The sequence below is a fragment of the Marmota monax genome, unplaced genomic scaffold (genome assembly GCF_021218885.2).
Source record: "Marmota monax isolate L192 unplaced genomic scaffold, Marmota_monax_Labrador192_F-V1.1 WCK01_AAM20220418_F8-fsc00052, whole genome shotgun sequence".
Lineage (NCBI taxonomy): Eukaryota > Metazoa > Chordata > Mammalia > Rodentia > Sciuridae > Marmota > Marmota monax.
Window position 1 is genome coordinate 6,422,280 of NW_026693473.1, and position 15,741 is coordinate 6,438,020.

The 15,741-nt window shown below is 37.2% G+C and overlaps 1 protein-coding gene across 3 annotated transcripts in view; it reads right to left on the reverse strand.

The window, feature by feature from the left end:
- Positions 1–9,725: 9,725 nt before the first annotated feature.
- Positions 9,726–15,741, reverse strand: part of Snx4 (sorting nexin 4) — a 65,825-nt gene continuing 59,809 nt past the window's right edge. For all 3 annotated transcript variants that reach the window (XM_046457974.2, XM_058583530.1, XM_046457973.2), the window contains 3 exons: positions 15,023–15,168; positions 12,911–13,025; positions 9,726–10,889 (listed from right to left, as the gene is read on the reverse strand). In XM_046457974.2, coding sequence (XP_046313930.1) covers positions 10,842–10,889; positions 12,911–13,025; positions 15,023–15,168 — 309 coding nt within the window. In that variant the 3' untranslated portion in view covers positions 9,726–10,841. The remainder of the gene's footprint in view (positions 10,890–12,910; positions 13,026–15,022; positions 15,169–15,741) is intronic.

A 15,741-nucleotide genomic window follows, 5' to 3' on the forward strand; every position in this document is an offset into this window, starting at 1 on the left:
TTTGTTAGGGGTTTAACTTTACTAACCTCAAAGAACCAACTTTTGGCTTTGTAATACTTGCTAATCAGTTTTCAATATAATTGATTTTTACATTTATCTTGAATATTTCTTCTTACTTAGATTTAAAAACTTTTCTCTGGTTTCTTTTTTTTCAAATACATAAATATTTTAAGCTACATAATTTAGGAAGCAAATACAATTACTGATTTAGTCTTTTACTTGTTTACTTCTCTGGTTTACTCAACCTTCAAAGAAATTTCTAATTCTTTTCTTAGGGAAAACTTTCTAGTGTTTCAGTAAATATACCCGTAGAAGAGTATACATAAGAATCTAAAGATGGCGGAGAAGGGAGTGCATCACCCCCTGTACCACGTCACTGTGCGGGAGAATGACGAGTTAGAACGGCTAAAAGCTATCTTGTTAGGAATTTCCAGCAAAATTGGGGTGCTCCAAAACCTAGAGGAAGGATTTCCATCGCACGAGGATCCGCTACGGGGGCTCAAACGCGAGCGATTTGTCCGCACGGAGGGTCACGCTGCTTATTCAGCAAATCGCCCCGCGGCTAGAGTCTGCGGCGCGCGCTGGGAAACAAAGATACAGCACTGCGGATTCTGCGGGCTCCTGCCAGCTGTGCAATCACTGTGCTCAGTGCTGAATTCTGGGTTTGAGACGGGGGAAGGAAGCAGTCCAATTCGGTTCTCCACACCGGTCAGACCACAGAGGAAGCCAGCGGCCATCATCTTGGAGAGCTGACGTCACCATCCCTGTTTTCGACTGATCGCAGCTCATTCAGCCATAGAACAGGTAATTTCAGGCTGCCATTCGCCTGCGTCTCACAGACAAATTACTCAGGTTCAGAGATAAAGAACCCGCAGAAACTGCTTCTGGGAGCCTGCTCCTATCAGAACATATACCGAGCCCGGAGTGGCCGAATTCCGGCTCCGGGAACTGCTCTGGCCCAGGGCTAAAAAACCCGCGGAAACTGCTTCTCGGTCCGGGTCCTGCTGAATACTGTGGAGGTAAATACCAACCGAGCCTTCATAGGCAGTGGCAACAGGATTGAGACGGGGCTTGTGAGGGCCGGTGAGGACTCACCCGTTGCTTTGGTCACCTGGCAAAGGGAACGAAATGCTGCCATTCGCATGGGATACCAACATGGCAGAGATCTGATGTCATCAGAAAGCGGCGGAGGAGAGAACTTCATCGATACCAGTGGCGACAGAAACAGTTGGTCTCATGGCAAAGAAAGTGAGTCACAAACACCCGAGTCTCTCTCACTTTGTCATCAAGCCAGAGGGGCAGAGCAGAGCCGCCGCCTGCGCCCGGAACAGGCCCAGCGGCCCACCGGCGTGGTAGTCACATCGCCCCAATTGGAGTAGGGGCAGAGCAAAGCCGCCACCCGCGCCCGCAAGGTAGGCAGACACGCAACCGACTGGCGGATCAGGCCCAGCGGCCTGCCGGCGTGGTACACACGTCACCCCAATTGGAGTAGGGGCAGAGCAGAGCCGCCGCCCGCGCGCGGAACAGGCCCAGCGGCCCGCCGGCGTGGTAGTCACGTCACCCCAATTGGAGTAAGGGCAGAGCAGACCGGCCGCCCGCGCCTGCAAGGTAGGCAGACCTGCGACCGACCGGCAGAACAGGCCCAGGGGTCCGCGGGCGTGGTAGACACGTCACACCAATTGGAGGAGGGGCAGAGCAGAGCCGCCGCCCACGCCTGCAAGGCAGGCAGACCTGCGACCGACCGGCAGAACAGGCCCAGTGGCCCGTCAGCGTGGTAGACAGATCACCCCAATTGGAGGAGGAGCACAGCCGCCGCCCGCCCCTGCAAGGGAGACTTTTCAACTATACAAGAGCAATATAAATATATAGGGGGAAAATTTTAAAAACACAACAGTTTCACCAAGCAGAAAGAAACGCGAGCAGTATGAAAAGACAAGGAAAGAAAGGACCACAAGCAATGCAGGTCAACTCAACTTTAGAAGAGGTAATAGCTGCTGCAGATGGAATGTCAGATAAAGAATTCAGGATACACATGCTTCAGATGATCTGGAGTATCAAGGAAGACATTAGACAGCAAAATCAGACAATGAAAGATCACTTCGACAATGAATTACATAAACAAATCCAGGAAGCAAAAGATCAACTATACAGGGAGATAGAGGTTATAAAAAACAAACAAACAGAAATCCCAGAAATGCAGGAAGCAATAAACCAACTTAAAAACTCAATTGAGAATACTACCAGCAGAGTAGAACACTTAGAAGATAGAACATCAGACAATGAAGACAAAGTATTTCAACTTGAAAAGAACATAGACAGCTCAGCAAGACTGTTAAGAAACCATGAGCAGACCATCCAAGAAATACGGGATAACATAAAGAGACCAAACTTAAAAGAGTCATTGGGATACAGGAAGGTATAGAGGTCCAAACCAAAGGAATGAGCAATCTATTCAATGAAATAATACGAGAAAACTTCCCAGACTTGAAGAATGAGACAGAATCCCAAATCCTAGAAGCCTACAGGACGCCGAATGTGCAAAATCATAAGAGATCCACACCTAGGCACATTATAATGAAGATGCCCAACATACAGAATAAGGAGAGAATTTTAAAAGCTACAAGAGAAAGGAAGCAGATTACATTTAGGGGTAAGCCAATCAGGATAACAGCTGATCTTTCAACACAGGCTCTGAAAGCTACAAGATCCTGGAATAACATATTTCAAAAACTGAAAGAAAATGGGTTCCAACCAATAATTGTGTATCCAGTGAAATTAAGCTTCAGGATGGAAGATGAAATTAAAACCTTCCACGATAAACAAAAGTTTAAAGAATTCGCAGCTAGAAAACCATCTCTTCAAAACATCCTCGGCAAAACATTACAGGAAGAGGAAATGGAAAATAACAATGAAAACCAACAGTGGGAGGTAGGACAGTAAAGGGGGAAAAATAATCAAAGAGGAAAACAAACCATGTTTAGTAACATAAATAAACAAATATGGCTGGAAGAACAACCCATATCTCAATAATAACCCTAAATGTTAATGGCTTAAACTCACCAATTAAGAGACACAGGCTAGTAGAATGGATCACAAAACAAGACCCAACAATATGCTGCCTACAGGAGACGCATTTGATAGGAAAAGACATACATAGGCTGAAGGTGAAAGGTTGGGAAAAATCATATCACTCATATGGACTTCGGAAACAAGCAGGAGTGTCCATACTCATATCAAATAAAATAGATTTCAAGCCAAAGTTAATCAAAAGGGATTAAGAGGGACACTACATACTGCTCAAGGGAACCATACACCAACAGGACATAACAATCATAAATATATATGCCCCAAACAATGGTGCAGCTATGTTCATCAAACAAACTCTTCTCAAGTTCAAGAGTCTAATAGACCACCATACAATAATCATGGGAGACTTCAACACACCTCTCTCACCACTGGACAGATCTTCCAAACAAAAGTTGAATAAGGAAACTATAGAACTCAATAACACAATTAATAACCTAGACTTAATTGACATATATAGAATATACCACCCAACATCAAGCAGTTACACTTTTTTCTCAGCAGCACATGGATCGTTCTCAAAAATAGATCATATATTATGTCACAGGGCAACTCTTAGACAATATAAAGGAGTAGAGATAATACCACACATATTATCTGATCATAATGGAATGAAACTGAAAATCAATGATAAAAGAAGGAAGGAAAAATCATGCATCACTTGGAGAATGAACAATAGGTTACTGAATGATCAATGGGTTATAGAAGACATCAAGGAGGAAATTAAAAAATTCTTAGAGAGATAAATGAAAACACAGACACAACATATCGGAATCTATGGGACACATTGAAAGCAGTTCTAAGAGGAAAATTCATTGCTTGGAGTTCATTCCTTAAAAAAAGAAAAAACCAACAAATAAATGATCTCATACTTCATCTCAAAATCCTCGAAAAAGAAGAGCAAAACAACAGCAAAAGAAGTAGAAGGCAAGAAATAATTAAAATCAGAGCTGAAATTAATGAAATCGAAACAAAAGAAACAATTGAAAAAATTGACAAAACTAAAAGTTGGTTCTTTGAAAAAATAAATAAAATCGATAGACCCTTAGCCATGCTAACGAAGAGAAGAAGAGAGAGAACTCAAATTACTAGCATACGGGATGAAAAAGGCAATATCACAACAGACACTTCAGAAATACAGAAGATAATCATAAATTATTTTGAATCCTTATACTCCAATAAAATAGAAGATAGTGAAGGCATCGATAAATTTCGTAAGTCATATGATCTGCCCAGATTGAGTCAGGAGGATATAGACAACCTAAACAGACCAATATCAACTGAGGAAATAGAAGACACCATCAAAAGACTACCAATGAAGAAAAACCCAGGACCGGATGGGTATACAGCAGAGTTTTACAAAACCTTTAAAGAGGAACTAATACGAATACTTTTCAAGCTATTTCAGGAAATAGAAAAAGAGGGAGAACTTCCAAATTCATTCTACGAGGCCAGTATCACCCTGACTCCTAAACCAGACAAAGACACTTCAAAGAAAGAAAACTACAGACCAATATCTCTAATGAACCTAGATGCAAAAATCCTCAATAAAATTCTGGCAAATCGATACAAAAACATATCAAAAAAATTGTGCACCATGATCAAGTAGGATTCATCCCTGGGATGCAAGGCTGGTTCAATATACGGAAATCAATAAATGTTATTCACCACATCAATAGACTTAAAAATAAGAACCATATGATCATCTCGATAGATGCGGAAAAAGCATTCGACAAAGTACAGCATCCCTTTATGTTCAGAACTCTAGAAAAACTAGGGATAACAGGAACATACCTCAATATTGTAAAAGCAATCTATGCTAAGCCTCAGGCTAGCATCATTCTGAATGGAGAAAAATTGAAGGCATTCCCTCTAAAATCTGGAACAAGATAGGGATGCCCTCTCTCACCACTTCTGTTCAACATAGTTCTTGAAACACTGGCCAGAGCAATTAGACAGACGAAAGAAATTAAAGGCATAAAAATAGGAAAAGAAGAGCTTAAATTATCACTATTTGCAAATGACATGATTCTATACCTAGCAGACCCAAAAGGGTCTACAAAGAAACTATTAGAGCTAATAAATGAATTCAGCAAAGTGGCAGGATATAAAATCAACATGCATAAATCAAAGGCATTCCTGTATATCAGCGACAAATCCTCTGAAATGGAAATGAGGACAACCACTCCATTCACAGTATCTTCAAAAAAAATAAAATACTTGGGAATCAACCTAACAAAAGAGGTGAAAGACTTATACAATGAAAACTACAGAACCCTAAAGAGAGAAATAGAAGAAGATCTTAGAAGATGGAAAAATATACCCTGCTCATGGATAGGCAGAACTAACATCATCAAAATGGCGATATTACCAAAAGTTCTCTATAGGTTTAATGCAATGCCAATCAAAATCCCAACGGCATTTCTTGTAGAAATAGAGAAAGCAATCATGAAATTCATATGGAAAAATAAAAGACCCAGAATAGCAAAAACAATGCTAAGCAGGAAGTGTGAATCAGGCGGTATAGCGATACCAGACTTCAAACTATACTACAGAGCAATAGTAACAAAAACAGCATGGTACTGGTACCAAAACAGGCAGGTGGACCAATGGTACAGAATAGAGGACACAGAAACCAATCCACAAAACTACAACTATCTTATATTTGATAAAGGGGCTAAAAGCATGCAATGGAGGAAGGATAGCATCTTCAACAAATGGTGCTGGGAAAACTGGAAATCCATATGCAACAAAATGAAACTGAATCCCTTTCTCTCGCCATGCACAAAGTTAACACAAAATGGATCAAGGAGCTTGATATTAAATCAGAGACACGGCATCTGATAGAAGAAAAAGTTGGCTACAATCTATATACTGTGGGGTCGGGCTCCAAATTCCTCAATAGGACACCCATAGCACAAGAGTTAATAACTAGAATCAACAAATGGGACTTACTCAAACTAAAAAGCTTTTTCTCAGCAAAAGAAACAATAAGAGAGGTAAATAGGGAGCCTCCATCCTGGGAACAAATCTTTACTCCTCACACTTCAGATAGAGCCCTAATATCCAGAGTATACAAAGAACTCAAAAAATTAGACAATAAGGTAACAAATAACTCAATCAACAAATGGGCCAAGGACATGAACAGACACTTCTCAGAGCAGGACATACAATCAATCAACAAGTACATGAAAAAATGCTCACCATCTCTAGCAGTCAGAGAAATGCAAATCAAAACCACCCTAAGATACCATCTCACTCCAGTAAGATTGGCAGCCATTATGAAGTCAAACAACAACAAGTGCTGGCGAGGATGTGGGGAAAAGGGTACACTTGTACATTGTGGTGGGACTGCAAATTGGTGCAGCCAATTTGGAAAGCAGTATGGAGATTTCTTGGAAAGCTGGGAATGGAACCACCATTTGACCCAGCTATTCCCCTTCTCGGTCTATTCCCTAAAGACCTAAAAAGAGCATGCTACAGGGACACTGCTACATCGATGTTCATAGCAGCACAATTCACAATAGCAAGACTGTGGAACCAACCTAGATGCCCTTCAATAGACGAATGGATAAAAAAAAAATGTGGCATTTATACACAATGGAGTATTACTCTGCATTAAAAAATGACAAAATCATAGAATTTGCAGGGAAATGGATGGCATTAGAGCAGATTATGCTAAGTGAAGCTAGTCAATCCCTAAAAAACAAATGCCAAATGTCTTCTTTGATATAAGGAGAGTAACTAAGAACAGAGTAGGGACGAAGAGCATGAGAAGAATATTAACATTAAACAGGGATGAGAGGTGGGAGGGAAAGGGAGAGAGAAGGGAAATTGCATGGAAATGGAAGGAGACCCTCAGGGTTATACAAAATTACATACAAGAGGAAGTGAGGGGAAAGGGAAAAATAATACAAGGGGGAGAAATGAATGACAGTAGAGGGGGTAGAGAGAGAAGAGGGGAGGGGAGGGGAGGGGAGGGGGGATAGTAGAGGATAGGAAAGGCAGCAGAATACAACAGACACTAGTATGGCAATATGTAAATCAATGGATGTGTAACTGATGTGATTCTGCAATCTGTATACGGGGTAAAAATGGGAGTTCATAACCCACTTGAATCAAAGTGTGAAATATGATATATCAAGAACTATGTAATGTTTTGAACAACCAACAATAAAAATTTAAAAAAAAAGAATCTAAAGAATATTATAAGGATCTAAAAAGCCTCATACTCCTGTTACATAACTCTTGATATTTTCACTCCATCTCAAACTGGGTTTCATGTGTTTACTCTAAAGATGCTTGAATGTTAAGAATCCTTGGTTCTGGTTTTGAATGCTATGTTGTAATTTACCACTGACTCATTCATCTGTACTCAAGTTTTTGGATGTAAATTTAGGTTAAATATGACTTCAGTTAATTTTTTTAAAATTTTACATATTTTATCTTTAGTTGTAGTTGAACACAATACCTTTGTTTCATTTATTTATTTTTATGTGGTGCCAAGGATTGAACCCAGGGCCTCCCATGTGGTAGGCAAGCGTGCTACTGCTGAGCCACAACCCCAGCCTATTTTAAAGGTTTAACTATAACATACCAACAGCAACACTAGTACATTCTCTAGATTAAATTCTCCTTTGTTATAAAGACTTACACTATTTTTTTTTTACTTTTAGTTTTGGTATCGGGGATTGAACTCAGGGGTACTCGCCCACAAAGCTACATCCCAGGTCCTATTTTTTATTTTTATTTATTTATTTTTTAATTAATTAATTTTACAGTAGAATGTATTTTGACATATAGTAAACAAATATTTTTTTTAAAGAGAGAAGGAGAGAGAGAGAGACACAGAGAGAGAGAGAGAGAGACAGAATTTTTTTTTAAAAATATTCATTTTTTAGTTTTTGGCGGACACAACATCTTTGTTTTTATGTGGTGCTGAGGATGGAACCCGGGCCGCACGCATGCCAGGTGAGCGCACTACCGCTTGAGCCACACCCCCAGCCCACAAATATTTTTTTATTTTGTATTTCTCATTAGAAACAGGGTCTCATTGAGTTGCTTAGAATTTCATCATTGCTGAGGCTGGCTTTGAACGTCCCTGGGATTACAGATGTGCATTACCGCATCCAGTCCCGCTTATACTAATTTAATGAGTCTTTTTTTTTTTTTTAGTGATTGCTTATATTTTTATATTTATCTTTGAGGACTAACTCCCTCACTTTTTTAATAATTCATTTCAATTCCTGATTTTTAAATACTATAAAGTGTTATTGAAATAGCTTATTATTTTCTTTATACTTATCCTGGATACAAAAAATGGTTTCTATCATAAAATTCCTTCAAGAGTTCTTTTTATTTTTTAGTACTGGAAATTGAACTTAGGGGAACTCGACCACTGAGCCACATCCCCTAACCTTTTTTTTTGTATTTTATTTAGAAAAAGGGTCTCACTGAGTTGCTTAGTGCCCCACCGCTGCTGAGGCTGGCTTTGAACTCGCAATCCTCCTGTCACAGCCTCCCCAGCTGCTGGGATTAGCCAAGAATTCTTTTTAAAGGGGCTGGGATGGTGGCTCAGTGGTAAAGCACTTGCTTAGCATGTGTGAGGCACTGGGTTCCATTCTCAGCACCACATGTAAATAAATAAAAGTCCATCAACAACTGAAAAAAAAATTTTAAATTCTTAAAAAAAGAATTCTTTTTAAAGGAACAATATGCTATAAAATTAAACAATGATCAAAACCAACCAAGCATATTCCCAGTTAAATAAAGAAATAATCTTGTGTGTGTGTGTGTGTGTATGTGTATTAGAGAAGATAAAAAGAATGAAGTAGGAAAAGTATTCTGTTATTGTGTTTTTGATATGGGGCCTTGCTATATTGCTCAGGCTGGTCTCCAACTCCTGGGCTCAAGCAATCCTCCTGCCTTAGCCTCTAGAGTAGCTAAGGCTACAGGTGTATGCCACTGTACTCAGCTCTAATTTATCTTTTAAAAATATAGGTCAAATCAGGTCTGCTAACAGAAAAAAATCTAATACACTTTACGTTTAGTCTTAAGTTAGTTAGAAATGCTTAAACCCAGGACTTGTGTATGCTAGGAAAATAATGTACTACTGAGTTACATCCCTAGGTCCAGGCTTTTGATTTTTAAATGCCAAGTGGGAAGGTATGTCATTTCACTAGTCAAGAGATGATACAATTCAGTGGATTCAAAAGTATATACCTGCAGATGACTTTTGCTTCTACCAATTTTATTTAAAAAAGAGAAGTAAGCTGGGCATGATAGTATAAATTTGTAATCCCAGAGTCTCAGGAGGCTGAGGCAGGAGGATTTAAAGTTTGAAGCAACTTAGCTGAGACCCTGTCTCAAAACAAAAAATAAAAAAGGTTGAATTTTGGGATGCTTTACATACATTAGTATGTAAAGCATCCCAAAATTCAATCCCCAGTACTGGGGAGGAAAAAATAAAAATTTTTTAAAATCAGATCTCATCACAGGATTTTTTTTTTAAAAACAGCATTTGGGTATAAGACACATTTATACAATTAAATATTTTAAAGTATAACATGGCATATTATTTCCACAGATCATCACATATTAATGTATATGGATCATCTTTTTTAAATAACAAACAAAAAACCTTTGAAACTCAGCACAATACTTCATTTATTTATTGTATAAGTTTGGCAAACAGCACAAAAATCCAGCAACATTTTAAACATGTAAAAAAGTCAAATGTTGAATGGTATGGGGATTTTTTAAAACATCATTAGAAATAATGAGTACACATTTAAGATTCTGCAAAGCTACGAAAATGAGGGTGCTTGGCTTCTGAACATATACCACAAAACATACATAAAAAAAACAATATAATTTATCTTTACAAAAATTATAGCCAAGCAATAGAAACGAAGGCTGTTAATGATAAAGGTATGAGCTCATGTGTTGACCACATTTATCTTATACATGGAAATGCTACATCTTGTACCCTGAAATGCCATGTGCAGAGAGCCAAGCAAAGGAAATTGGGCTCATCACTGAGGTTAAGAATTGTTGAGAATACTACTACTCAATTAAAATTTTCTATATAGCAATTCCTGGAACAAAAGAATGTATTCCACTCTATATCTGAGAAGTTGAGACTTATTCGTTGGCAGTATAAAATTTCTGACCAGTATCAAAATTCTGGTAAAACACAAACTGAAGGCATTTTCTAGTGTATGATGTGTTACAGGGGCATCAACAAATGTGGAAGAAAAACCTAGATTTCACAATAAATTTCTGCTGAGCTTTGTCAAACCAAACAGCTCAACTATAAGGCAAGAGAAAATGCCCCCTTATGACAGGTTAGTGGGTCTCACCAAGTAAATATAGGAATTCAATCTTAGGAAAAGAACTTCCTGCATGAACAAATCTGAAAGAGTTGGCATTGAAAGGAGCGTCTAGAAATTAACTAACGCCTTAACATTCAATCATTGGTTCAGAAGCCTGATGAATAATCTGTTGGTATATATTATTAAATTAACTTTTTTTGAAATCAGCACCAGTCCCCAAAACCTCAAATTATAATATTTAATCTTGATTAAAATACATAATTTTTGTGCTATAGGAACACAACTATAATCAGTTAAAATAAAGCTGAACTGATTCAACTTATTGTATATTTTTAAGTATACAGGGTAGCAACTTAAATTTCTTTTATTTACTTGTGCTTTGTTTTGGGGTACTTTGATTGAAGAAAAAGTCATTTCATAGGATTACATCTTGCTAAAGCATTCCTTAGCATTGGTCCAAACTTGAATTCCCTTAAAAAAAAAAAAAAAAAGTATCTTTAAAATGTGATTCTGGAAAGATTCTAAAATCCCACATATTTGGTTTAGTGGCATACTAAGTTTTGCTTTTTGAAGTTAACTAACAAGTCCAGTAAATAGCTAATATAAGGAAATATCTAATGCTTCTGAAAATGTAAGAGAATTTCTTAAATGAGCTTATCTCCAAAATAGAAAAAGAACTTCTGTAACTTGTAAACTGAGTTTTCAAGGTTCAACCATAAACTCTTACTCATGTCATGCTTATTATTTCTACTAGTAAACCAAACAAGTTTTCTGGCAGTTTTATTCAAAGTAATATTTAAACAAAAGTTTTATTATTGACAAAACTAATTTTTATAATTAAATAATTTAATGATTAAGTTAATTATTGACTAAAAACTGACTGTGTTCTAAATTATGAAATCCCTCTCATGGTTCTGGTACACTACTTAACACAAAGCTATAGATAATCCAAATATGCCTTAACAAAAAAAGCATGGTTATAAAGATATAATAGTAAAACCTAACTAAGAGATAAAAACAAAGGATTTTTTTTTTCAATAAGATATCCTACAATAATTGATTTATGAGAGAGGAATGTTTTCTTCAATACTTAAGCATTAAAGTATATCAATATTCACCAAGGCTTCAAACAATAGAAAAAAAATTTAGTTTCATTCCTCCTTAATGGGATACAAAAGGCAAATAATAAAAACAAAACATCTTTAAAATGTCTCAGATTGGCTGGATAAGTAACTAGATATAATAGTATTCACTGTTAGAATAAGATAGATCTCATGTACTGTCAAAGTTAGATGTCCATCAGATATCAAATGAAAGAGAAAAACTATATGTATATAATACAAAAACTAATGTATATAATACAATCCTGTTTTTGTGTATATTTTCTTAAATAATTGTATATATATCCAAAAATATCTGGAAGAATACACATAAAGGGATTTGGGGGAGATAGGGGAGAATTTTTACTTAACATGCTTCTGAATTATTTGACATTTTTGCAATGGGCATGTGTTATTTTTATAATAATTAATTTTAAAACTCTATAAACTGAAAAATTGTTTTTTAAAGGCTTTAGCCTACTTCATTCAATAAACTGGACAGATTGCCAATGAAAATATAGACCAAAAAACACTTAGAAGTTCTATTTACTTTTAAAATACTTCATTCAGTTTTTATTTCAGTTTATTACTACTACAACTCATCTGATTATATTCAAGTAACACTTGGATTATATTCAATTAACACTTTGAATAGCTGAAATTATAATGATGCCATATATATATACACACACACAAGTAAAATATATAAAATACAGACACTGATATTTATCCAAGAAAAACTGATGTTGATCTTGACTTGTGGCACTTAATTCTAAACAAAAGGACATTATTCATTTTCATATATAAAAATCTATTCTACTTAGGCAAGGAAATAAAACATGAGCCAGGCAAAGTGGCACACACCTGTCATCTCAGTGGCTTGGGAAGCTGAGGCAGGAGGATTGTGAGTTCAAAGCCAGCCTCAGCAAAAAATGAGACACTAAGCAACTCAGCAAGACCCTGTCTCTAAATAAAATACAAAATAGGGGTGGGGATGTGGCTCAGTGGTTGAGTGCCCCTGAGTTCAATCCCTGGTACCCCAAAAAAGAATAAAACAGAAAACATCCCTTCTTTTTTTTCTTTTGGTATTATTATTAGGAATGATATTTTACTGCACTGTCAAGAACATCATATAATCAAAGTTATACTGTCAGTACATATTTTCAGATACAAGTTATAAATAGGGCATATAGATTTGAGAGTTTATTTATAAAGTGGAAACACAATAACTGACCTTTTTAATTACAATCCTTCAAAATTAGGTAGAGAAAATTGGAAAAGTTTTAGAAAGGAAGAATGAAAAAAATATTTCTGGGGGCCAAACAAGAGAATTTATAGAAATGTGTAAGCACTTGTGAACGTATCCATTATTTTTGCAGAACTCAAACCTACCTTTTTACACATGCTGATCTGCATGACAGCATAACTTATGAGGGCCTCCTTTAGGTCACGGTTCTTTTGTTCTTTGAATCGTTCAATATCAGTCCACGCATTTTTCACAAATTCTCTGAAATAAAAGATAAAGTTATTAGTATTCTTAGTTAAATTAAATAGACATTGGATGGGATGTAGCTCAGTGATAGAGCACTTAACTGGTATACACAAAGTACTGTGTTCCATCTCCAGCACCACACACAAAAAAATAATAATAAAATAAATAGACTGTACACTATAAATTCAACTAACCATTCTCTTCAGAGATGGTTTTTAATTGGCTACATCAAAACCAAAGTTATTGCTTGTATAAGACAGTTCTATTTTTCCTTTTCCTATAAATTACAGTGAGGGGAAAATGTCAGAGATATAACTCATCTACATTCTAATAACTACATTTTGTTCACAAATTATTCCTTTAAAACAGATGTAGGGGCTGGGGTTGTGGCTCAGTGGTAGAGTGCTTGCCTAGCACGCTCGAGGCCCTGGGTTTGATCCTCAACACCACATAAAAATAAACAAAATAAAGGTATTGTGTAAAAAAACAGTTGTAAATTGGCTCCCTGAATCAGCTCACAAGTCCTACAGATGCCACAATGAAGTGCCTTCCTGGGTTCACTGGAAAAAATATACCTTTTTTTTTTTCTTCCACTGGGGACTAAACCTAGGGCATACTCATGCATGCTAGCCAAGAGCTTTACCACTGAGCTCCATCTGTAGTCCCACCACACACACTTTATTTTTGAGGCAGGGTCTCAATAAGTTGCCCAGGCTAGTCTTGAATTTGAAATCTTTCTGGCTCAGCCTCCTAAGTACTGGTATTATAAGTGTGTGCCACAGTGCTTGGCAAACATATACTCTTGAGATGGATTATGAAACACATTCAGCATGTACATGGTTTAAATAATGTCTAGGGTTTTAAAAATTCTAACTGTGTAGCCAGGTGCAGTGTCACACGCCTATAATCCCAGTGGCTTGGGAGGCAGCAGAAGCAGGAGGATTCCAAGTTCAAAGCCAGCCATCACAACTTAGCTAAGCTTAGGTAACTGAGTGAGACCCTGTCTCAAAATAAAAAGGGCTATGGGGCTGGGGTTGTGGCTCAAAGGTAGAGTGCTCACTTAGCATGCATGAAGCACTGGGTTCGATCCTCAGCACCACATAAAAATAAAATAAAGATATAGAAATAAAAAGGGCTAGGCATGTGACTCAGTAGTTAAGCACCCCTAGGTTCAATCCCCAGTACCAAAAATAAAAATAGTGCTGGGTACAGAGGTACACAGCTACCATCCAAGCTGTGTGGCCCAGGGGTTCATGACCATTTGGGCAACACAGTGAGACCCTGTCTGAAAAAAAATTTTAAATGCTCACAGGCACTTTCCTTTTCAGTTCAACTCATGAAAGTTCACTTTGACTTATTTGGTGTAAGCCAATAATACACTCTTGGACTGCCTTGGTACATTTTACTGACTGACTGTCAGATGAAAACAACAATAAAGAAAACGAACTAAACAGTGATAGCAGATCTGAGAACTGAATTTCTAGAAATATTTACAGATTAATTACATGAAAAGCACTATGCAAGGTATCGAAGAACAAAAAAATGTAAGACACAGTCCTTAACTTTGAAGTTATCCAGGGAGAGCTACACAGAACAACCAACCACCCAACACAGAACTGCCATGCTTCAACGTCAGGAATCAAGTGCTAAGATCGCCTGAGAAGATAAGGGAAGGCTTCACAGTGAAATAACCCTTAAGCTGGGTACTGAAGATGATCAGGCTTTTTGCTAAATGGGGCAAGAGGGCAGAGAGAATGTGCCAAGAATAGAAATTAGGAAGTCTATGAAAGTAATATTATGAACTTGAAACCCCATGTTTTCTTCCTTTTCCCCCCACACTAATATAAATGTTTCTATAACATGATTTTTTGATAACTTAAATTTCTTAGGAATGTAATGACTACATTTTAGAGGAACAGGCTATACCCAGAGGGGTCAATGAAGCTGGGAAATATTATTAAATAAATAAATAATCCAATGGTAGTCCAGGTTGAACTTCTCAGAATTTTTACCTGCCTTCCAAATTTTTAGACTTTAGCTGTTGTTCTCCTTCATTTATTTGTTCTTCTAACACCTTGATTCTGGCTTCTCTTTGCTCTGGAGTTTCTTGACCAAAGAGCTTGGTAGTCATTCCCTTCAAAGAGAATGTCCTCACAGTCTAAAAGAAAATAGAAACAGAAGAATAGATAGTGCGATATATATACCTGGTGGAATATTATTTAGCCTTAAAAAGGAAGGAAACTATCACATGTGCTACAACACAAATGAGCCTAGAGAACATTATGCTAAGTGAAATATGCCAGTCAAAGACAAATACTATGGGGCTGGGGTTGTGGCTCAGTGGCAGAATGCTTGCCTAGTATGTGTGAGGCTCTGGGTTCAATCCTTAGCACTGCATACGAAAATAAATAAAATAAAAGACAAATACTATGTAATTCCACTTAAATTGATGTATCTAGAGTAGTCAAAATTATAGTGAAAGAAAGCAAATGTGGTTTCCAGGAATTACAGAGAAGTAGAAGAGGAGTTGATTAATGGGAACAGAGTTTTGCAAAATGAAAAGAGCTCTAGAGATGGGTTTGCACAACAATACAAAAATATTTAGTATTACTAAACTATACACTTTAAAAATGGTTAAGAATGATAAACTTGGGGCTGTGGTTATAGCTCAGTGGTAGAGCGCTTGCCTAGCATGTATGAGGCACTGGGTTTGATCCTTAGCACCACATAA